General features: G+C 51.9%; 1 protein-coding gene across 3 annotated transcripts; it reads left to right on the forward strand.

Annotated features, from left to right (window-relative positions):
- The first annotated feature begins 219 nt into the window (after positions 1 to 219).
- daxx (death-domain associated protein) lies at positions 220 to 22,058 on the forward strand. Of its 3 annotated transcripts, none has more exons than XM_055665121.1 (7): positions 220 to 620; positions 5,060 to 5,921; positions 9,372 to 9,815; positions 10,383 to 10,502; positions 13,011 to 13,662; positions 18,360 to 18,528; positions 21,115 to 22,058. In XM_055665121.1, exons 1-7 carry the CDS (start codon positions 291 to 293, stop codon positions 21,172 to 21,174), a joined length of 2,637 nt encoding a protein of 878 aa, XP_055521096.1. In that variant the 5' UTR covers positions 220 to 290; the 3' UTR covers positions 21,175 to 22,058. The 3 variants fall into 3 exon arrangements, with proteins under 3 accessions (XP_055521096.1, XP_055521097.1, XP_055521098.1); XM_055665122.1 differs by having other exon boundaries at positions 18,363 to 18,528; XM_055665123.1 differs by lacking the exon at positions 10,383 to 10,502.
- Positions 22,059 to 23,797: the final 1,739 nt, after the last annotated feature.

A 23,797-nucleotide genomic window follows, 5' to 3' on the forward strand; every position in this document is an offset into this window, starting at 1 on the left:
TGTTGACAGTTGATGACGCGAGCGCGTCGCCGCCAGTTGATGACAGTTGATGACGCGAGCGCGTCGCCGCCAGTTGATGACAGTTGATGACGCGAGCGCGCGTTGCCGCCAGTTTGATGACAGTTGATGAGCGCGTCGCCGCCAGTTGATGACAGTTGATGACGCGAGCGCAGTTTGATGACGCGAGCGCGTCGCCGCCGTTGATGACAGTTGATGACGCGAGCGCGTCGCCGCCCGCCGCCGGCCAATGGGGAGCCGCCTTGCTGCGAGGTGCAGCGGCCGGGGCAGCAATGGCGGCTGCGCGCTTCCACGAGCGGTGGCTCGGGCCGGGCGACGTCGTCAACCTGCTGTCGGATGAGGAGGAGGAGGAGGAGGAGGAGCAGCGGCCGCCGGACACGGACCCGGACCCGGCCTCGGCCTCCAACTACAACCGCCCCCTGACCGGGCCGGGACCGGGACCGGGACCGCGCCGCGTCCAACTGCGGCCCGCGACTGCGCCCATCGCCGCCACCGCCGCCGCCGCCTATCCCGGACCCGGACCCGGCCTCGGCCTCGGCGAGGAGGCGCCGGAGATCGACCGCGGCCTCGTCTTCTTCGAGAACCAGAAACTCTTCTGTGAGGTAACGGAGCGCGGGAGCGAGACGGTGAAACATCGACAACAGGAGCAGTGAGGTTGCACTGCAGTTGTACAGGGTCTTGGTGAGACCACACCTGGAGTATTGCGTACAGTTTTGGTCTCCAAATCTGAGGAAGGACATTATTGCCATAGAGGGAGTGCAGAGACGGTTCACCAGACTGATTCCTGGGATGTCAGGACTGTCTTATGAAGAAAGACTGGATAGACTTGGTTTATACTCTCTAGACTTTAGGAGATTGAGAGGGGATCTTATAGAAACTTACAAAATTCTTAAGGGGTTGGACAGGCTAGATGCAGGAAGATTGTTCCCGATGTTGGGGAAGTCCAGGACAAGGGGTCACAGCTTAAGGTTAAGGGGGAAATCTTTTAGGACCGAGATGAGAAAAACTTTTTTTCACACAGAGTGTGGGAATTCTCTCCCACAGAAGGTAGTTGAGGCCACAGTTCATTGGCTATATTTAAGAGGGAGCTAGGTGTGGCCCTTGTAGCTAAAGGGATCAGGGGGTATGGAGAGAAGGCAGGTACGGGATACTGAGTTGGATGATCAGCCATGATCATATTGAATGGTGCAGGCTCGAAGGGCCGAATGGCCTCTACTCCTGCACCTATTTTCTATGTTAATAGGTGCAGGAGGAGGCCATTCAGCCCTTCGAACCAGCACCGCCATTCAATGTGATCATGGCTGATCATCCCCATTCAGTACCCCGTTCCTGCCTTCTCCCCATATCCCCTGACTCCGCTATCTTTAAGAGCCCCATCTAGCTCTCTCTTGAAAGCATCCAGAGAACCGGCTTCCACCGCCCTCTGAGGCAGAGAATTCCACAGACTCACAACTCTCTGTGAGAAAAAGTGTTTCCTCGTCTCCGTTCTAAATGGCTTACCCCTTATTCTTAAACTGTGGACCCTGGTACTGCTCTCCCCCAACACTGGGAACATGTTTCCTGCCTCTAGCGTGTCCAAACCCTAAATAATTCTATATGTTTCAATATGATACCCTCTCATCCTTCTAAACTCCAGAGTGTACAAGCCCAGCCGCTCCATTCTCTCAACATATGACAGTCCTGCCATCCCGGGATTTAACTTGGTGAACCTATGCTGCACTCCCTCAATAGCGAGGATGTCTTTCACGAGTGAGGGGGGGAGGGTTTCTGGAACAGGGTCCAGAACCGAAAAGTCACCTTTCCATGTTGGCCTGAGATGCTGTCAGACCTGCTGAGTTACTCCAGCACTCTGTGAAACGTCACCTATCCATGTTCTCCAGAGATGCTGCCTGACCCGCTGAGTTACTCCAGCACTCTGTGAATTGTCACCTATCCATGTTCTCCACAGATGCTGCCTGACCCGCTGAGTTACTCCAGCATTCTGTGAAACGTCACCTATCCATGTTCTCCAGAGATGCTGCCTGACCTGCTGAGTTACTCCAGCACTGTGTGAAACGTCACCTATCCATGTTGTCCAGAGATGCTGCCTGACCCGCTGAGTTACTCCAGCACTGTGTGTCTATTTCCATCCACTGCTCCCCCTGCTCTGCTTGCTACTCCTTGATCTCTAAATGTACTTACTCTGCCACAGGGGGCCCTGCTTTTTCCCTGGTTCTAACTTCCCCATCCAGTCTTTCAAGGCCACCCCTGCACAAGGTTTTGGGTCTTCTGCCTGATGTCTCCTTATGTACCTGGGTGGTATTTATAGCGGGACAGGTAGCATCTATGGATAGGAGGAATGGGTGACGTTTCAGGTCATGACCATTCTTCAGAATGAAGGATCTCGACCCGAAATGTCACCTATTCATTCTATCCAGAGATGCGTGTACCGTGAGTTACTCCAGCATTTTGTGTCTATCTTTGGTTTCTATCTGAGCGGCATGGTGGCGCAGCAGGTAGAGCTGCTGCCTCACAGCGCCAGGGGCCTGGGTTAGATCCTGACTACGGGTGCTGTCTCTATGGAGTTTCTGCCTTCTCTCCGTGACCGCCTGGGTTTTCTCCAGGAGTTCCGGTTTCCTCCCACATTCTAAAGACGTACTGGTTTGTAAGTTGATTGGCTTGGTAAAATTGTAAATTGTCCCTAATGTGTGTGTGGGACAGTGCTAGTGTGCGGGGATCGCTGGTCAGTGCGGATTCGGTGGGCTGAAGGACCTGGTTGCGAGCTGTATCTCTAAACTGAAACTAAATTAAAACAGCATCTGCAGTTCCTTCCTACAATGGTATTTATTAAGGCTTCTGTACATCATATAAGTGTTACAGGAATTTAACTATAATGAAGCATGAAATTTTAATGCCGTTGCATTAGAAATATGGGAAATAAAATCAGTTTGGAAACGCATCAGAGTGAGAAAAGAAGCACTTGTGTTTCCTTTTTGTGACGTGATATTGTTCTTGCGCAACCATTTTGTGTCCTTGAATTGGAGTTGTTGCTGTTTTTTTTGACAAAGGTTGGTAATCTACGTTGTAATGGGGGGCCGAGGGTCAAAGGTATTTATTGTCACGTGTACCAACTAAGGTACAGTGATATGCTAATTACCATACAGCCACACGAAAAAAAAAGACACACAACTACATAAGTTACAATAAACATCCACCTCACTGTGATGGAAGGCAAAATGGTCCAATCTTCTTCCTCTTTATTCTCTCGCGGTTGGGCAGATGAACCATCCGTTGGGGCGATTGAAGCTCATGAGGACGGCGGTCTGAACTCCCACAGCAGGAGGCCAAAGCCCTCTGCGTCCGGGCGGTCTAAGCTCCCGTGGCTTGGAATTCCCGACTTCGGTCTCTGACCCGAGACTGCGAGCTCCGTGATGTTAAGTCCGCATGCACCCACGGTTGGAGGTCAATCCCTCGCGAAGGGATCGCGGGCTCCGCGATGTTAAAGTCCCGTAGGTTCCCCGCCAGTCGGCCTCCAGGTTAGGCTGCAGTGCGGACGGAGATACGAATCGCATCTCTGACGAGGTAAGAGATTAGAAAAAGTTTCCCCCACATAAAACAAGGTAAAAAACATACATTGAACACATACTATAAAAACACAATGAAGGAAGGGACAGACAGACAGTTGACATGGCAGCCATTGCTGACACCACACGGTTACTCCAGTGAAACGTCGGCTGGTGGCAGTTGATACCGTCTGATACACAGGCTTTATTAAGCAGTTCGGCAACTTTCTATGTACTGTCAGTTGCAGCGCAAGGAATGGGTTGTAGTCACCGGCTAAGTGAACTCAGGGTGAACCTGCAGGTTTTAAATTGATTAAAGAGTTACTTCCATCATTTAGAACATCTGTGCTTGGTGCCAGTTTGCACAGTTGCCATGCAAATGCCCAGGGTGGAGGGGTTTAGTTTTGTTTATCCTCGGAGGATATGTATGGAGGAATAGTGAAAAGCTTTTATGTGGTGTGCTATTCAGCCAGTGAGAAGACTACATGATTAAGCCGTCCGCAGTGTACAGATACAGGATAAGAGAATATACCGTTTAGTGCATGTTAAAGTCCAATTGTGGATCTTCCATGGATCTCCAATGAGGTAGATTGGGGGACAAGTTGGTGATAGTATGATTCAGTTGCCTGATAACAGCTCGGAAGAAACTCCCTGAATACTAATGAATAATTAGTTGAAAATGTAAATGTGAGGTGAGAAGTGAGGCAAAGTTGAGCTGTTGAAATATTAGAAGCACGTGTGTTCAGAAGCGTAGTTACTGAATGTGTGATAGATACTCGCAGGTTTACAAACTTCTTGTGGAGAAGAGTACAGGGGGAACAGCCTGTGCTGCTCAGGGCTCTGCACCCACACAGTGGGAAAGTGGAGGCTCTTTCTAAACGGTTATCATCTTGGTTTGGTTACACAAAAAAGCTGGAGAAACTCAGCGGGTGCAGCAGCATCTATGGAGCGAAGGAGATAGGCAACGTTTCGGGCCGAAACCCTTCTTCAGACTGATCGGGGGCGGGGGTGGGTGGGGACAAGAAAGGGAAAAGGAGGAGTAGCCAGAAGGCTGGGGGATGGGAGGAGACAGCAGGGGGGCTAAGGAAGGGGAGGAGACAGCAAGGACTAACAAAATTGGGAGAATTCGATGTTCATGCCCCCGGGGTGCAGACTCCCCAAACGGAATATGAGGTGCTGTTCCTCCAATTTCCGGTGCTGCTCGCTGTGGCCATGGAGGAGACCCAGGACAGAGAGGTCGGAGACGGAGTGGGAGGGGGAGTTGAAGTGCTGAGCCACCGGGAGGTCAGCTTGGTTATTGCGGACCGAGCGGAGGTGTTCGGCGAAACGATCGCCCAACCTCCGCTTGGTCTATCTTGGTCATCTTGGTTTGACTGGGCTTGTCAACAACTGTTGCTTTATCTTCCTCACTGTGGCCTGAGGGCAGGCTTGTAAACATTAACCAATGCTTTCCCTTTCTCTGTTCCTCCCTTCCTGCCCCCACATTCGATCCATATTAGTTTGTAGAATACTGTGGTTCGTTAACAGAAGAAAACCCAGAAGTGATGAGCTTCCTGCAGAAGAAATACGACAAGGCTTTCCCTGACTACTTGGCCTCCACGGAGTTTCGCAACGTACTGGGACGCTGCCTCACCAGGGTTCAAGGCAAGAAGAGTAAAGTGTTTGTTTACATCAATGAGCTATGCACCGCACTCAAAGCCAACTCGCAGAAAAACAAGCTGGCTTTGGCCGGCAGAGAGAACAACAAGCTGGAGGTTGAGGGCCCATCTGTTATGGATGGCACGGTGCAGGAGGCCTCTCCTGAGGGGATGTCTGCCCCGACAGAGGATGCCCCCTCCACATCCGTCCCCAACCCCGCCGAGCACAAGCGCTCTGGTTCAAGACGACAGATCCGGTACCTGGAAAACCTCCTGAAGGTTTACGCGGATGAAATCAAGCGTCTGCAGGAGAGGGAGATGAACTTGGACGAACTGGAAGACGAGGATTCCTCTTACATTCAGGAGCACCGGCTGAAGAAGAAGATGATGAAGATCTTTGAGAAACTGTGTGAGCTGAAGAAGTGCCGGAACCTGACTGGCCGGGTGATTGAACAGCGCATCACCTTCACAGGCACCCGTTATCCTGAGATCAACCGCAAGGTGGAGAGGTTCATCAACAAGCCAGACCACTTTCCTGACTACCTGGACATCAGAAACATCATGCAGAAAGTCAGCACCCGCCATAGCCTTGGCCTGAGCCACCGGCAGATCCACAGCATGGCACAGGACGTGTTTCGTGAGGTAGGAAACCGCCTGCAGGAACGCCGGCACCTCGACCTCGTCTACAACTTCGGCAGCCATCTCACTGACGACTACAAGCCAGGTGGGCACCGCGCGCGGGGATGCTGGACTAACGGACCGCCTGGGGTAGCCTCACCCTCTGTGCGGGTGGGTGGGTGCTGGTGTGCGGGTGGGTGGATGGGTGCTGGTGTGGGTGGATGGGTGCTGGTGTGGGTGGATGGGTGGGGGGGGGGTGGCTGGTGGGTGGGTGGATGGGTGCTGGTGGGTGGGTGGATGGGTGCTGGTGTGTGGGTGGATGGGTGCTGGTGTGTGGGTGGGTGCTGGTGCATGTGTGTGTGGTGTGTGTGGTGGGTGTGTGGGTGCTGTGTGTGGGTGGGTCAATGCTGGTGTGTGGGGTGGATGGGTGCTGGTGTGTGTTGGTGGGTGCTGGTGTGTGGGTGGTGTGTGTGTGTGTGTGGGTGGGTCAATGCTGGTGTGTGGATGGGTGCTGGTGTGTGGATGGGTGCTGGTGTGTGGGTGGATGGGTGCTGGTGTGTGGGTGGGTGGGTGCTGGTGTGGTGGGTGGGTGGGTGCTGGTGTGTGGGTGGATGGGTGCTGGGTGTGTGGGTGGATGGGTGCTGGTGTGTGGGTGGATGGGTGCTGGTGTGTGGGTGGATGGATGCTGGTGTGTGGTGTGGGTGCTGGTGTGTGTGGTGTGTGGGTGCTGGTGGGTGGGTGGGTGGTGGGTGCTGGTGTGTGGGTGGGTGGGTGCTGTGGTGGGTGGGGTGTGTGGTGGGGGGGTGGGTGTGGTGTGTGGGTGGTGGTGTGGTGTGGGTGGGTGGGTGGGTGGTGTGTGTGTGGGGTGCTGGTGGTGTGTGTGTGGGTGTGTGTGTGTGTGGGGGTGGGTGGTTGTGTGTGTGGGTGGTGGGTGTGGTGTGTGGGTGTGTGGTGCTGTGGGTGTGTGTGTGTGGTGGTGTGTGTGGTGTGCTGGTGTGTGTGGTGGGTTGGGTGCTGGTGTGTGGGTGTGTGTGGTGCTGTGTGTGTGGTGGTGGGTGCTGGTGGGTGGTGGGTGGGGTGTGTGGTGTGTGGTGGGTGTGTGTGTGTGTGTGGGTGGTGTGTGTGTGGTGTGGGGGTGTGGTGCTGGTGTGTGGGGTGGGTGGGTGGTGGTGGGTGGTGTGTGGTGGTGTGTGGTGTGTGGGTGGATGGGTGCTGGTGGGTGGGTGGTGTGTGGTGGTGTGTGTGATGGGTGCTGGTGTGTGGGTGGATGGGTGCTGGTGTGTGGGTGGATGGTGCTGGTGTGTGGGTGGGTGTGTGGTGTGTGGGTGGTGGGTGTGTGTGTGTGTGGGTGTGATGGGTGCTGGTGGGTGTGTGGGTGCTGTGTGTGTGGGTGGATGGATGTGGTGTGTGTGTGTGGTGTGCTGGTGTGTGGGGTGGGTGGGTGTGTGTGTGTGGGGTGGGTGTGTGGTGTGTGTGTGGGTGGATGTGTGGGTGTGTGGGTGTGGTGCTGGTGTGTGGGTGGGTGCTGGTGTGTGGGTGTGGTGCTGGTGTGTGGTGGGTGTGTGGTGTGTGTGGGTGTGGTGTGTGGTGTGTGTGATGTGTGTGTGTGTGTGGTGTGCTGGTGTGTGGGGTGGGTGTGGTGTGTGGGTGGGTGCTGGTGTGTGTTGGTGGTGTGTGTGTGTGTGTGTGTGGTGTGTGTGGTGTGTGTGGTGTGTGGGTGGGTGGGGGGTGTGGATGTGTGTGTGGGTGGTGGTGTGGTGTGGTGTGTGGTTGTGTGTGTGAGGGTGGGTGCTGGTGTGAGGGTTGTGATGTGGTGGGTGGTGTGGGGTGGGTGGGTGCTGGTGTTGTGGATGGATGGTGTGCTGGTGTGAGGGTGGGTGTGGTGTGAGGGTGGATGGGTGCTGGTGTGTGGGTGGGCAGGTGCTGGTGTGTGGGTGGGCAGGTGCTGCTGTGTGTGTGGTGTGGTGGTGTGGGTGGTGCTGGTGTGTGGGTGGATGGGTGCTGGTGTGTGGGTGGATGGGTGTGTGTGTGTGGGTGGGTGTGGTGTGTGGGTGGATGTGCTGGTGTGGGTGTGGGTGGGTGCTGGTGTGTGGGTGGGTGCATGTTGGTGGGTGGGTGGGTGCTGGTGTGTGGGTGGGTGCATGTTGGTGGGTGGGTGGGTGCTGGTGTGTGGGTGGGTGCATGTTGGTGGGTGGGTGGGTGCTGGTGTGTGGGTGCGTGCTGGTGCATGTGTGGGTGCATGCTGGTGTGGGTGCGTGCTGGTGCATGTGTGGGTGCATGCGGGTGTGGGTGGGTGCTGGTGCATGTGTGGGTGCATGTTGGTGGGTGGGTGGGTGCTGTGTGTGTGGGTGCGTGCTGGTGCATGTGTGGGTGCATGCTGGTGTGGGTGGGTGCTGGTGCATGTGTGGGTGCATGTTGGTGTGTGGGTTAGTGCTGGGTTGCGGGTCCTGGGGCTGGTCTGGATGCAGACACTGTGTTGAACTGTGCATGGTTCTTTATGCTGTGGGTAGTTAGGTCGATGGGTTGGTTTGTGGGTGGGGTCAGTACAGGCAGCACCTGTAGTCAGGATCAAACAGATCTTGAAATGAATGGCAATGTGATTTTGTTATTCCTCGCATGTCATGTTGTTGAATTGTTCTGTCCAGAATATTAGACATTTGGCACAGAAATGGGCACCCCTGACCTAGTCCAGCATTTAGGAAAGTAAATCTTCATTAATCCAAACACTAGAACATAGACCAGCACCTGGACAGGCCCTTCGGCCCACCATGTCTATGCTGAAACTGGTGCCGAGGTCAACCCTTATCTGTCTGTACATGATCCATATCCAAATGCCTCTCCAAAAGCCTCTTCATCGCCACTATGGTATCTGCCTACACCACCCCTGGCAGCACGTTACAGGAATACAAAACCGCCCGTGTTTTAAAAACAAAACTTGCCCCGCACATCTCCTTTAAACTTTAAATGCCCCTCTCACCTTACAGCTATTGCCTCTAGTTTTTGGTATTTCCACCCTATCTATGCCTGTCATCATTTTACACGTTTCTCTCGGGTCCACAGCAGCCTCTGTAGTTCCAGACAAAACACTGTGTTTGTGCAACCTCCCCTCGAGCTAATATTCTCTAATCTCTGCATCATTCTGTTAGGATGGGGCTGGACACAAACACAGGCAGGTCAGAATGACCTCTGGAGCTGAGCGGTGGGGAAACACAGTCAGTTCCCGCCTCTGTGGAATTCTCTGCCTCAGTGGTGGCCGGTTCTCTGGATGCTTTCAAGAGAGAGCTAGATAGGGCTCTTAAAAATAGCGGAGTCAAGGGATATGGGGAGAAGGCAGGAACGGGCTACTGATTGGGGATGATCACCCATGATCACATTGAATGGCGGTGCTGGCTCGAAGGGCCAAATGATCTCCTCCTGCACCTGTTGTCTATTGTCTCTCCAACCTTGTCCATGGCCACTGGAGCTGAGTGAGGCAGCAGCTCCCTAGCAGTGGGGAAAGACAGTGAGTTCCCACCTCTCCAACCGTGTCCACTGATGACTGCATGTTTCTCTCCAGCCAAGGACCCGGCTGCCATGGACGGCACTTTGGAAAAGCGGCTCCGGCAGAACCGCAGCGTGGCACTTGGGCGTTTGGACGACGTAGTGAAGAAGTTTGCAGAGATCCAGGACGTTGGGGAAATGGAGGAGGAGGAGAGGAGGAAGAAGAAGAAGCTGCTGCAGCAGCAGCAGCTGCAGCAGGCGACTGCCCCGAGTGCATGTGAAGCTGGCAGCACGGGGGTGACGGAGAAACAAGACCAGGCTCAGACCGAGGAGGAGGAGGAGGTAAAGGAGCAAGCGGTGGAGGGTGCTACCTCTGACGAGGACGAAGATGAGGAGGAGGAGGAGGAGGAAGAGGAGGAAGAGGAAGACTTGTCTTCTGAGCCTGACATTGAAGAGGAGCTGTCTAAGATCGAGACGGCTGCAGAGGCAGACGCAGACGCAGAGGAGGAGCCGCAAGAAGGTACAATGCTGAGTTTCCCCTGCCCCCCCCCCCCTCCTCCGGCCTGTTTGCTTCGCTTCCCCCCCACCTGTCCGGTTTTCCCCCCCCCCCCCCCCCCCCCCCCCCCGCCCAGTTTCCCCCCCCCCCGCGTCCAGTTTCCCCCCGCCCCCTCCGTTTCCGCTCATGCTCCCCCTGGTACAGTTCCTCTTTCCCCCCCCGCCTCTCCCCCAGCTGGTCCACATCTGCCGTCCCCATCTCCCCTCCCATTGCCTCTGCGTGGGGAAGGCTGGGGCCTTGCTCTGCATCAATTGTTGAATGTATCGTCTTTATGTGAATTGGTGGGAGGCTGAGATTAAACATCTCTTACACTGAGAAACATTGGATACCACATCTGGATCCAGAATAACTCTTCCCCCCGCCCCCCCCCACTCCCTGCCCGGGACAGGAATAAACGGAAGATGCTGGAGTAAGTCAGCGGGACAGGCAGCATCTGTGGAGAGAAGGAATGGGTGAGGTTTGGGTGAAGACCTTTCTTCAGACTGATCTAGAGTAATAAGCCTAACGCTAGTTCTGGTCGCCCCATTGCAGGAATGATATGGAGACTTCAGAGAGGATTTGAGGGTTGCCAGAATGATGCCTGGATCAGGGGCTATTTGCTTCAGGGAGAGGTTGCACAGACTTGGATTGTTCTCTCTGGAACACCGACGGGTAAGGGGAGAGTTGATAGAATAGTATAAAGTTATAAGAGCATAGATGTGGTAGATAGTCAAACTCTTTCCCATGGTGGAAAAGTCAAAGATAAGAGGGGAAAAGTTTCATGAGAATTGTGGGCCAAGTGTACAGTGTATACAGAGGAAGGTGGTGTGCCTGGAACACGCTGCCAGGGGTGGTGGTGGAGGCAGGTATCAGATTATTATCATTGTGCAGTGTACAAGTACAGAGACAACAAATTGCAGTTAGCATCTCACCCAGATGCGCGAACACAGAATAATGGAACTAAAATATATATATGTAGTGCAATTTTCGGGGGGGGGGGGGGGGGGGGGTTGACTGGCAGTCACCAAGGCGCAGAGTTAAGTAGGGTAACAGCCGCAGTTCCTGAGCCTGCTGGTCCGGCAACGATGAGACCTGTAGCACCTCCCAGATGGGAGGAGGGTAGTTTGGGTGAGAGCAGTCCTTGACGATGCTGAGCGCCCTTCGCAGACATCGCTTGCTTTGGACAGACTCAATGGAGGGGAGCGAGGAACCGGTGATGCCTTGGGCAATTTTCACCACCCTCTGCAATGCTTTCCGGTCGGAGACAGAGCAGTTGCCATACCATACTGTGATGCAGTTGGTAAGGATGCTCTCGATGGCGCAGAGGTAGAAGTTCACCAGAATCTGAGGAGACAGAGGTACTTTCTTCAGTCTCCTCAGGAAGAAGAGACGCTGGTGAGCATTCTTGACCAGTGTTGAGGTATTGTGGGTCCAAGAGAGGTCATCAGAGATGTTGACCCCCAGAAACCTGAAGCTGGAAACACGCTCCACCTCCGTCCTGTTAATATGGATGGGGGTGTGCGTGCCACCCTTAGACCTTCTGTAGTCCACAATGAGCACCTTGGTCTTCTTGGTGTTAAGGGCCAGGTTGTTGTCAGCACACCATGCTGCTAGGAGCTGGACCTCCTCCCTATAGGCCCACTCAACGTTGTCGTTGTATCATCTGCATACATGATAATTGCTTAATAGTACTGTTTAAAAAGCTTTTACATATGTACAATCGTATGACCAGAATTACCAGAATTACCTTCTCCCTGGTAGGCTCCATTACAAGCTGATCTAAGTATCCTTCACGGAGGCACTCCACAAACTCCCTTTCCTGGGGTCCAGCACCAACCTGATTTTCCCAGTATGTTGAAATCTCCCATAACAACTGTAGCATTACCGTTGCAACATGCCAATTTTAACTCTTGATTCAACTTGCACCCTATATCCGGGCTACTGTTTGGGGGCCTGTAGATAAGTCCTATTAGGGTATTTTTATCCATACAGTTCCTCAGTTCTATCCATCTCCTGATTCTATATCAACCCTCGCAAGGGACTGAATTTAATTCCTCACCAACGGAGCTACCCCACCCCCTCTGCCCACCTGCCTGTCTTTTTGATAGGAGGCATACCCCTAAATATTCAGTTCCCAGTCCTGGTCCGCTTACAGCCATGTCTCTGTAATTCCCTCAACATCATACTTGTCAATTTCTAGCTGAGCCTCAAGCTCGTCCTTATTATTTTTTATACTTTGTGCATTCATGTATAATACTTTTAATCCATTACTCCACTCTCCCATCCCTCCACTATTATATCTCCAGTTTGTTCCCCCCCACTATTATATCTCCAGTTTGTCTCCCCCCCCCCCACTATTATATCTCCAGTTTTCCCCCCCCCCCACTATTATATCTCCTGTCCCCCCCCCCACTATTATATCTCCACTATTATATCTCCAGTTTGTCCCCCCCCCCCCACTATTATATCTCCAGTTTTTTGTCCCCCCCCACTATATATATCTCCAGTTTGTCCCCCCCCACTATTATATCTCCAGTTTGTCCCCCCCCCCCCACTATTATATCTCCAGTTTGTCCCCCGTCCCCCCCACTATTATATCTCCAGTTTGTCCCTGTCCCCCCCCCCCCACTATTATATCTCCAGTTTGTCCCCCCCCCCCCCCCCCACCGGGCAGATGAGATTAATTGTCTGGCACAGGTATGGTGGGCCGAAGGGCCTGGTCCTGTACTGTACTATGTTCTAGTCAGTTGAGAGCCTGTGAAATGGCGAGAGGCTGGAGGTTAATCAGATAGAAACATAACATAGAAAATAGGTGCTGGAGTAGGCCATTCGGCCCTTCGAGCCAGCACCATTCAACATGATCATGGCTGATCATCTAAAATCAGTACCCTGTTCCGGCTTCTTCCCCATATCCCTTAATTCCCGTAGCTCCAAGAGCTGAATCTAACTCTTTAAAATGTGTGGAGACTTCTTTGTTTCCTTCACCCTCATTGTTGAAATCTCATTACATTTGGAATTTTATTAAAGACTTAACTCAATCTGTGTATTGTGGAAATAAGTGCTGGCCTAGCTGTAAATATCCCATCAGTTTACAGAAGATTCTACAAATTGTCGTCTGCCTCTTGTTTGCTATGACTGGCGGTGTTCCTTAGAAGCTAATAGTCCTCCACTGTGTTTCAGATGAGAATGGGGAAGGCAGTGATGTTGAAGAGGTGGAGGTTCTGTCTGAAGACTCGCTGCAGTCATCGGATGAAGAGAGTGAGGAGCCTGAGACTGCAGAGGCTGAGGCTGATGCAGGAGAGGAAGGCAGAGTTGTCCCCTCAGGAGAGAGACGGGAGAGGGTGGGAGCCGAGGACAGTCCCAGCTGCACAGGAGATGGTGGTGAGCCGGTGCAGCAGGGCATGGTAGACGGGCACGGTGCTGAGAGTGTCGGCAACAGTCCAGCAGCCACGGACCGGGACCTGCGAGATGTTGGTCAACTGGTCAGGCAGGCTAAGAGAAGTCGAGCAGACTCCAGTGGGCAGAAAGAAGAGGCACCAACACTTCTGTCTGAAGCCTGTGAAGACATCTCAGCTGATGAGCAGAAATCAGTCACCAGTTTGTCCACACGTACGTGCGATACAGGTACTATGGCATGTTCTGAGGCACAACCTTTGACAATGAAAGATGATGCAAACTTGGACAAAACACCCATCGTCAAGAAAGAGAATTTGTTGCAAACTGACAGACAGGTTTCTGGACTAACTGTAGTTAATGGAAAAGATCGGGATTCAGTCCTCGACAACTCACCAGTTGCAAAGAGAATAAAACGAGAAAGTGCTGTGGTCCAGAGGTAAGTGGCAAGAGATGCTTGCTCGGCTTTTCTTTACTCCTATAGATTTGTTGCAAGAATTCTCCTCGGTCACAGACAGATCGAGCACAAATGAACCGTTTGTTTTGCTCATCCCCTCATGTGTGAGCTGCTGTGACACTACCGTGATGAACATTGGCTTGGCAATGGCCCTCACCCTCCTACATCCTGGTAGACTAACAGCAGATAGAGGCACCTTGTCTCCAGCGACCCATCTCTCACTCTTCGGCTGCAGGAGAGGGAACAATGAGGTGCTGAGTTGGGGTGGCAATCCATCTTTTGGGTTGAGATTGAATGGTTAGCGTGCTTCCTTTCTTTTTAGCCAAGAGGAGATGCATGTGAAAAGATTTGAAAGAAAGAACTGCAGATGCTGGTTTAAATCAAAGGTAGACACAAAATGCTGGAGTAACTCAGCGGGTGAGGCAGCATCTCTGGAGAGAAGGGAACAGTCTCGACCTGAAACGTCACCCATTCCTTCTCTCCAGAGATGCTGCCTCACCCGCTGAATTACTCCAGCATTTTGTGTCTACCATGTGAAAAGATTTGTCTGTGATGGTTTAGTTTCCAGTGCCCAGAGATGATTTCAGTCGTACTAACAGGAAAATAAACCTTACTTCAAAAGGAAACCAAAGATAATTTTGTTGTTGGGCTCTGGTTTATGCCGGAGAGATGAGTGTCTCGATTTGCCCTGAAATAAGTGGCTTGTTGGGCCATTTTGGGGTAATTGAAGAATCCGGTGGATGGGTGGTCATTTGTCAGGTTGTGTGGAATTGCTGCAGTGTGAGTCTTGGTTATTGATCAGGTGGTATAACTTGTGTTACCCCCTGTGGAACGAATGAGAATCTGACTGCTACGTTTGATTATTGATCATTAACTTGTGCTACTCCCGTGAAACTAATGAGAACCAGACTGCTTGTTTAAGAAGGAACTGCAGATGCTGGAAAATCGAAGGTAGGCAAAGATGCTGGAGAAACTCAGCGGGTGAGGCAGCATCTATGGAGCGAAGGAAATATGCAACGTTTCGGGTCAAAACGCTTCTTCAGACGGATGTGGGGGTGGGGGGAGGGGAAAAAGAAAGGACGAGGCGGGGACAGTGGGCTGAGGGAGAGCTGAGAAGTGGAGGAGAAAGCAGGGACTACCTGAAATTAGAGAAGTCAATGTTCATACCGCTGGGGTGTAAACTGCCCAAGCGAAATATGAGGTGCTGCTCCTCCAATTTACGGTGGGACTCACTCTGGCCATGGAGGAGGCCCAGGACAGAAAGGTCGGATTTGGAATGGGAGGGGAGTTGAAGTGCTGAGCCACCGGGAGATCGGAGGTGTTCGGCGAAATGATCGCCAAGCCTACGCTTGGTCCCACGGATGTAGATCAGCTGACATCTAGAACAGCGGATGCAATAGATGAGATTGGAGGAGATGCAGGTGAACCTCTGTCCAACCTGGAAAGACTGCTTGGGTCCTTGAATGGAGTCGAGGGGGGAGGTAAAGCGACAAGTGTAGCATTTCCTGCGGTTGCAAGGGGAAAGTGCCAGGAGAGGGGGTAGTGCGGGTGGGAAGGGACGAATTGACCAGGGAGTTACGGAGGGAGCGGTCTCTGCGGAAAGCAGACGGTGGAGGAGATGGGAAGATGTGGCCAGTGGTGGGATCACATTGGAGGTGGCGGAAATGTCGGAGGATTATTTGTTCTATGTGACGGCTGGTAGGGTGGACGGTGACAGCTCTACCTCAGCCCACTGGCTCCACCTCTTCCTTTCTTCTTATTACCCCCCCCCCCCCCCCACACCCTCACACCCTCACATCAGTCTGAAGAAGGGTTTCGAGTGGAAAAGTTGCCTATTTCCTTCGCTCCATATGCTGCCTCACCCGCTGAGTTTCTCGAGCATTTTTGTCTACCGAGAATCAGACTGCCATGTGATGACCAGATCAATAATGAGCATCAAGTTGCTGCTGCCTTTGATTATTGATTATTGATCTGGTCATGTGATGATTGTACTGCTGCTTTGATCTGGTTATAACAACTGTGCTACTGCATGTGGAACTAATGAACAGCAGACTGCTGCTGCGAGCTGGGGGGGGGGGGCGGTGGATTTGGGGCCTCGCTCACTGCTGCTTCTCTCCCAGCCGTCCAGTCTTGACCACGTGGTGCCGCTACGGCTCAGCTTTCCTCAAACCTGCAACAGGGAAACACCAGTAGGAAGGAGGCAGCCCACTTTCTCAACCCTGCAACAGGCTCGAATGCCTGGTTGTCATAGAGTGTGGGCTGACATGGTACAAGTGACCAACCTACACACATAATGCTGGGGCTTGATCTGTCGGTCAGTAAAAGGAGTCCGAGCAACAACTAGAGTGAGGATGCTGTCACAGTCTGATGAGCATTGTGGGTAAAGTGGGCAGGACAAAGGCACCCAAGGGTGCCAGCATTCAGTGAACCTGCACCCATGTGTGTTGTGGGAGGCTGGCGCTGAGCAACAAGCTTGTTGGTTCCATCGGTGTTGTGGGGGGGGGAAGATTGAGGGGGGATCTTATTGAAACTTACAAAATTCTTAAGGGGTTGGACAGGCGAGATGCAGGAAGATTGTTCCCGATGTTGGGGAAGTCCAGGACAAGGGGTCACAGCTTAAGGATAAGGGGGAAATATTTTAGGAACGAGATGAGAAAAATAATTGAGAGTGATGAATCTGTGGAATTCTCTGCCATAGAAAGTAGTTGAGGCCAGTTCATTGGCTATATTTAAGAGGGAGTTGGATGTTAGATGTGGCCCTTGTGGCTAACGGGATCAGGGGGTATGGAGAGAAGGCAGGTACGGGATACTGAGTTGGATGATCAGCCATGATCATATTGAATGGCGGTGCAGGCTCGAAGGGCCGAATGGCCTACTCCTGCACCTATTTTCTATGTTTCTAAGTGCTGGAGGCTCGAGGGACAGGCTGGGGAATTGGAGCTCCTGGACTTGATGGGTGAAGAGGCTGTTCCTTTATTGCCTGTGACTGCTCCCTGTCTATGCAGCTGGTACCTGATGCATGGTGACAGATATCAGCCCGTTAATTGTGTATCTACAGGGTTTGACAGCACTGGATTCTACAACACAGTACTACAGCCAAAGTTTCAGCACCTAAGTTACAGAGAAAGGTTGAACGCGTTAGGTCCTTATTCTTTGGAGCGCAGAAGGTTAAGGGGGGGACTTGATAGAGGTCTTTAAAATGATGAGAGGGTTAGACAGAGTTGACATGGATAAGCTTTTTCTATTGAGAGTAGGGAAGATTCAAACAAGAGGACATGATTTGAGAATTAAGGGACAGAAGTTTAGGGGTAACATGAGGGGGAACTTCTTTACTGAGTGGTAGCGGTGTGGAATGAGCTTACGGTGGAAGTGGTGGAGGCAGGTTCGATTTATAAATTGGATAGGTATATGGACAGGAAAGGAATGGAGGGTTATGGTCTGAGGGCAGGTAGATGGGACTAGGTGAGAGTAAGTGTTCGGCACGGACTAGAAGGGTCAAGATGGCCTGTTTCCGTGCTGTAATTGTTAAATGGTTATTAAATGTGGCAAACATGCACGGCAGCTCGAGACTGTGCCCGTGTGGAATGCAAGCATCGAGCTTTGTCCTCTTGGTTTGGTTCATGGAGCACAGATTTGGGGAGGGGGGGGGGGATTCTGTAGTTACTGAGTTGTAATGTTTGCAGCTTTGGGGGCAGCCATTGTTGGGGTCACCTCGCCCTGCGCAGGTTCCGTTTCATCCCTCTCATAGTTGTGTAGCTATTTCACACCTAGTGCCTTGGTTGTAGAAACATAGAAATTAGGTGCAGGAGTAGGCCATTCGGCCCTTCGAGCCTGCACCGCCATTCAATATGATCATGGCTGATCATCCAACTCAGTATCCCGTACCTGCCTTCTCTCCATACCCCCTGATCCCCTTAGCCACAAGGGCCACATCTAACTCCCTCTTAAATATAGCCAATGAACTGGCGTCAACTACCCTCTGTGGCAAAGAGTTCCAGAGATTCACCACTCTCTGTGTGAAAAAAGTTCTTCTCATCTCGGTTTTAAAGGATTTCCCCCTTATATTTAAGCTGTGACCCCTTGTCCTGGACTTCCCCAACATCGGGAACAATCTTCCTGCATCTAGCCTGTCCAACCCCTTAAGAATTTTGTAAGTTTCTATAAGATCCCCTCTCAATCTTCTAAATTCTAGAGAGTATAAACCAAGTCTATCCAGTCTTTCCTCAAAAGACAGTCCTGACATCCCGGGAATCAGTCTGGTGAACCGTCTCTGCACTCCCTCTATGGCAATAATGTCCTTCCTCAGAATTGGAGACCAAAACTGCACGCAATAATCACCAAGACCCTGTACAACTGTCTGGGCTTTGTAAGGGAATGGACCCTTCCATTCTGGGCTCCATGTATCTTGTCCATTCTCCACAGAAGGCCATCCCATTGTCCAGTCTTTCCATGCTCCTGGTAATTGCCCATGGACACCGGCTGGTGTCGGGACTGTTGGGGGGGGGGTACCTTGTGCACGGGGGAATCTGCATCTCAGGCAGGCAGGAGTGGGAAGGAACCGGCTTTGCCAGAACCCACTGTCCAGGAAATCTACGATTGTGGGCTGGGCTCGGGGCCATCTGCACGGGTGGTGGGTTCATTATTCAGCTTTGTCTAACGTGTTTCTCTCCCGTGGGCAGCAGGAACGTGGAGGTGATTGAACTGATGGAGACTGAGGAGGAGCCGGACTGCACGCCCTGTCTCCCTGGAGACGAGAGCCCACTCCCCGCTGTTGATTCAACCCAAGCTGATTCCCCGCTGGTCAGTGTCGTCACCAGCTCCCAGACCAGCCCTGCAAGGCACAAGAGGGTAATTGCTTCCATGGCCTCTACTGCCCTCGCCTGGGGCCTGATATACAGCAGGCTGGGGAGAACCATTCATGTTTCACCTCGCCAACCCTGAGTGTGTGTATGTGTCTGTCTCTCTGTCTTTGTCCCTGTCCCTGTCCCTGTCCCTGTCCCTGTCCCTGTCCCTCTCTCTGTCCCTGTCCCTCTCTCTGTCCCTGTCCCTCTCTCTGTCCCTGTCCCTCTCTCTGTCCCTGTCCCTCTCTCTGTCCCTGTCCCTCTCTCTGTCCCTGTCCCTGTCACTGTCCCTGTCCCTCTCTCTGTCCCTGTCCCTCTCTCTGTCCCTGTCCCTCTCTCTGTCCCTGTCCCTGTCCCTGTCCCTGTCCCTGTCCCTGTCCCTGTCCCTGTCCCTGTCCCTGTCCCTGTCCCTGTCCCTGTCCCTGTCCCTGTCCCTGTCCCTGTCCCTGTCCCTGTCCCTGTCCCTGTCCCTGTCCCTGTCCCTGTCCCTGTCCCTGTCCCTGTCCCTGTCCCTGTCCCTGTCTCTGTCTCTGTCTCTGTCCCTGTCCCTCTCTCTGTCCCTGTCCCTGTCCCTGTCCCTGTCCCTGTCCCTGTCCCTGTCCCTGTCCCTGTCTCCTGTCCCTCTCCCTGTCCCTGTCCCTCTCTCTGTCCCTCTCTCTCTGTCCCTCTCTCTGTCCCTCTGTCTCTGTCCCTGTCCCTGTCCCTGTCTCTGTCCCTGTCTCTGTCCCTGTCCCTGTCCCTGTCCCTGTCCCTGTCCCTGTCCCTGTCCCTGTCCCTGTCCCTGTCCCTGTCCCTGTCCCTGTCCCTGTCCCTGTCCCTGTCCCTGTCCCTGTCCCTGTCCCTGTCCCTGTCCCTGTCCCTGTCCCTGTCTCTCTGTGTCTCTGTGTCTCTGTGTCTCTGTCTCTGTCTCTGTCTCTGTCTCTGTCTCTGTCTCTGTCTCTGTCTCTGTCTCTGTCTCTGTCTCTGTCTCTGTCTCTGTCTCTGTCTCTCTGTGTGCTGCCTGCACTCCTGGCCTTGTCATCAGATGCTCTGTGATGCAGGCATGGGTTGTGGGTCAGTGGACTGGGGGGGGTGGGAGACACGGTGTGGACTGGAGTGGGGGGGGGGGGGGGGGGGGTGGTGATGTGGGAGGGGGGCTGTGAATTGGGATGTGGGACAGTGGACTGGGGGGTGGGAGACACGGTGTGGACTGGTCAATAGGCTGGGACCGGGTCGGGGGGGGAGATGTGGGAGGGGGGCTGTGAATTGGGATGTGGGGCAGTGGGTGGAAGTGGATTTGCCAGGTGTATGGGTCAGTGGGGAGGGGCTGGATGGGGGGGGGAGGGGGTTGGAACAGTGGCAGGGGGTGGGTACATGCACTTTGCGGTGATCTCTGCAATACACGGTATGAGATTCAACCTCCTATTTCTGTGTTCAACTTCCCAAGCAGTGGGTAACATTAGTTTGCCCATTTGCATCGGCCTTGGCACCTGGTCCTGTGTATCGTGTATGTCAATGCCCCAATTTCTCTGCACCTCTGCCCTGCCAACTCATCATTCAGATAACCTTTCATTTTACCTGTTCCTCTTTGGTCTTTGGTCACCTACAGCGTCTCTGCACTTGGCGTCCTTCATAACTTGGTAAACGTGCCTTCAGTTTATAACTAATGCCAGTGGAGGCCCCTCTCCAATTGCCCCCCCATCTCCACGTGCCCCCCCCTCTCCACTTGCCCCCCCCCTCTCCACGTGCCTCCCCCCTTTCCATGTTCACTCCTCTGCCCACTCCCTGTGTCCCCACCCCCTACACAGAGCGCGTACTTTGCAAAGCCATCAAAGCAGAAGCTGATCAAATGCCTGCTGACATGTGGAGCACATCCCTTTATCTACATCACATCTTCAAAACTCCCCAATAAATCGGCCAAACGTGCTGCCCCAAACGTGCTAGAATGTCTTCAATAAAAGCTTTGAACATTTTCCGTGTCAAAGCTTCAGCTACAGCGGTGTGGAATTTCTGCTTCACTTCACCGTTACTATATTCCCAGTGTAAAGGAACTTTTCCAAAATTAGGAAATATTAGGAATAACCAAGTATTAATAATTTCACCATTCACTTTCAGGAGCCTAGATTGTGGTGATGAGGCAATGGGAAGTTGCAGGGACAGGGTCTATTCTGTTGCAGTAGGTTATTTAAAAAACATCACGATTGCCTTTGGCACCACACAAGCATAGGAATAGATTGTGTGAATACAGAACCCACAGTTGCTTCCCAAAGCCGAGTGTGTCGATTTCATGGGCAGTTTGGGCTAGTAATTGAGGTTAGTCAGGCCACAGCTCTGATGAGTTGCTGAGTATCACTTTCCTGGGCCCCTCCCTCTCCCACGCGTTGTGGTTTATAGATATTTCTGAGATGTCATGTTGTTGAAGGCTGGCGTGTACAACCCATGGATAAACGCCCAACATTGTATGTTTTATGTCAGGGCTAATGAAACCTGCACCTCTCTAGGATCACCAGAGCTGAGAGGCAGCAGCTCTACTTGCTGTGTCCTAGTGAGGAGGATGAACAGTGTTTTGTGGAGCTGTGCAGCTTTTTCTGACCAAGTTGTGTTTGTGTTTCAGGTGAACGTGGCAACGCAATGTGATCCTGAAGAAATCATCATCTTATCTGACTCTGACTGACACAGGGCTGAGTCCCAGGGTCACAGACAGTGCATCAAGGAAACAAAGCTGTGGCGGTTTCAAATAGCAGAAGCATTGCAGGACATATGCTGCTGAGAAATGTATTCTATTATTTGGGGCGAGTGCTGATGGGGTCAGAAGCTTCTCTTGTCCACTGGCCTGAAGCCCAATTTACTTCTCTAGGGAGTGGGGCATGGGAAAAACCTATCCTGTGTTATAGGTTGTTTTAAAAATGTGTACAGATGAATTGTGTGCCGATGCACATGCTGGAAGGAGCAGGACAACGAGCGGGCAGTTCCCAGATCAGAGGTGGCAGAACTTGCATTAAGTGTCGGAAATTTGTCAACTGATCTTCACACTTCCCAAAAGCTCAGTGGTCTGCGCAGTGGAATCCTGCAGAAGGTAATTAAATGATGATTTTCCCCGATTGGAAATCTAACTTCACAGAAATAATTGGAATAACTTGCAAGGAAGTTCAGATTTCATAGTTGGTTGACTCTAAGATTTATTCCTGCCAGGCCTCTCTGCGCTGCGCTGCAGGTAGCTCGCCCCCACAGTGGGGGTCCCACAAGGTCGGGTGTGAGCTGTGCTGGTCTTGGCTCAACCCTGGGCTGTCCCGTCCGCTCCCATCACCCTGCCCATCAGTGGGAAGCAGGTGCCTTCTGTCTTGTGCAAGCCGACCGACCTCTCTGGGCTGAGGTGCTCTGTAATCTACAGATCCTTTAACCAGTGGTATCATCGCTTGCCTCAGGGTTGGATGTGAAGTTGCTTTTCCATTCTCTGTTTCACTTTTTAAATGCAGAGTTTACTGCACTAAAGTTATGTATTAAAACCTAAAATAAAAAAAGCTACATTTTTGGTCATGAAGCAGATTGACGTAATAACTGGTTTTGCCAACAGTTTGTGTATTTGTCCCAAAACAGACATGCGCTTTCTTGCCTCTTACCCCTTTGGCTCCCGAAATGGACCGAGAAATGGCAGATGGAGTTTAATCCGAGCTAGTCTGAAGGGTCTCGACCCGAAACGTCACCCATTCCTTCTCTCCAAAGATGCTGCCTCTCCAGAGAGTTACTCCAGCATTTTGTGTGGATTTTTGATCCAAGCAAGTATCAGGTGTTTCACTTGGGGAGGTTGATTGCAAGGTTGATACAGTTAAAAGACAAGACCCTGAGCAGCATTTGGATGCAGTGGAATGTCGGGGTCCAAGTCCCTACCTTCCTAAGTGGCAACACAAGTAGGTAGAGTGGTAAAGAATGTTGAACATAATCCAGAATGGTGCCTAGATTTGTGGCTTTCAGCTACAGGGAGAGGTTGTTTTCTCTGGAGCCTCGGAGGTTGAGAGGAAACTTAATAAAAGTGTATAAAATCATGAGAAATATAGATAAACAGAGCCTTTTTCTCAGTTAAAATGTCAAAGACGAGTGAGCATAGGTGTAAGGTGAGCAAAGTTTAAAGCAGTTTTGTACCAGAGTGGTCGATGTAAACGTGGTAGAGAACTCATGACCTACTGAGTAGGGATTCCTCTGGGCTTCAGATAGTTAGACTGTCCAATACATTCAATGGAGAGATGCTACTAAATCCATCCCTGCAAACTGTTCCAATTTCAGACAGGGTAAATTGTTCATGGCCTGTTGCCAGGACTCTAGGGCCTGAGCTATAGGGAGAGGTTGGGCAGGCTAGGACTTTTCTTCCTTGGAGTGCAGGAGGAGCGCTCGGGGGTGATCCCTGAGAGGTGTATAAAATCACAACCTGTATAGTCTTTTACCCAGAGTAGTGGAATCAAGAACCAGAGTTCATGCTTAATAGGATCCAATGGACAAAGGATAGGTGGGATTAATGTAGATGGCTCATCTTGTGTTAGCATGGGCAAATGGGCCGAAGGGCCTGTTTCCATACTGTATGACTTCTCTCAGCACAGACCTGTGTGTAAGGTGGGAATAAGTTACACAAGATGTAATTGACTTTCAAACTGTAGTTTCACTGGCATGGCCAACACCTGTCTATGTAAGAAAGAACTCTTCTGCCACAGCCAGAAACTACCTGATGGGGAGAACTGGTGTAAAATATACTGCTGTAACGGACCATGAAGATGTAACATATGGTTTTAAATGTTTGCAACAGGCATGAGAGTTGGGCCGTAACTTTTTACTGTTTAATTATATAACTTGCATATTTTAATTCTGAGGGTGACACAAGATGAGTTGTGGTGAAGAGGGCATAAGGATCAGGTTAGAATACATGAGTGGACAAAGATCTGACACAAGTGACATCTTGTGGGGAAATGTCGAATTGCTCAATTTGAGAAAAAACATTAAAAAGCAGATGAATCATCTGGGTGGTGCAATTCCAGAACTCAGAGGGATCTGGGTGTTCAAGAGGGTAGGAAGGTTTTCTTGTTTGCGGGGCTATCTAAGAGTAGAGGGAACCTGAGGGACCTGATGGAACGCACAGTCCAAGTAGACTCACAACACTTCAAACATCAAAGCAATGGACCAAGTGTGGGTAAAAGGAATGAGTCTAGGTAGGCATTGTAAAGGGGAATGGGTCTAGGTTAGCCTTTGGCCTTTATCTGTGCTGTATGACTGGTTCTAGATTGCTACAGTGGCCTCCATAATGTTTGGGA

Source organism: Leucoraja erinacea, unplaced genomic scaffold, assembly GCF_028641065.1.
Source record: "Leucoraja erinacea ecotype New England unplaced genomic scaffold, Leri_hhj_1 Leri_107S, whole genome shotgun sequence".
Classification (NCBI taxonomy): domain Eukaryota; kingdom Metazoa; phylum Chordata; class Chondrichthyes; order Rajiformes; family Rajidae; genus Leucoraja; species Leucoraja erinaceus.

Bases quoted from the DNA above. Each gene is read 5' to 3' on its own strand.
- daxx (XM_055665121.1), top strand. From the start codon at position 291: ATGGCGGCTGCGCGCTTCCACGAGCGGTGGCTCGGGCCGGGCGACGTC. The intron at 5,922-9,371 runs GTGGGCACCGCG...GTTTCTCTCCAG, and splicing joins CACTGACGACTACAAGCCAG to CCAAGGACCCGGCTGCCATG. The intron at 9,816-10,382 runs GTACAATGCTGA...GCCCCATTGCAG, and splicing joins AGAGGAGGAGCCGCAAGAAG to GAATGATATGGAGACTTCAG.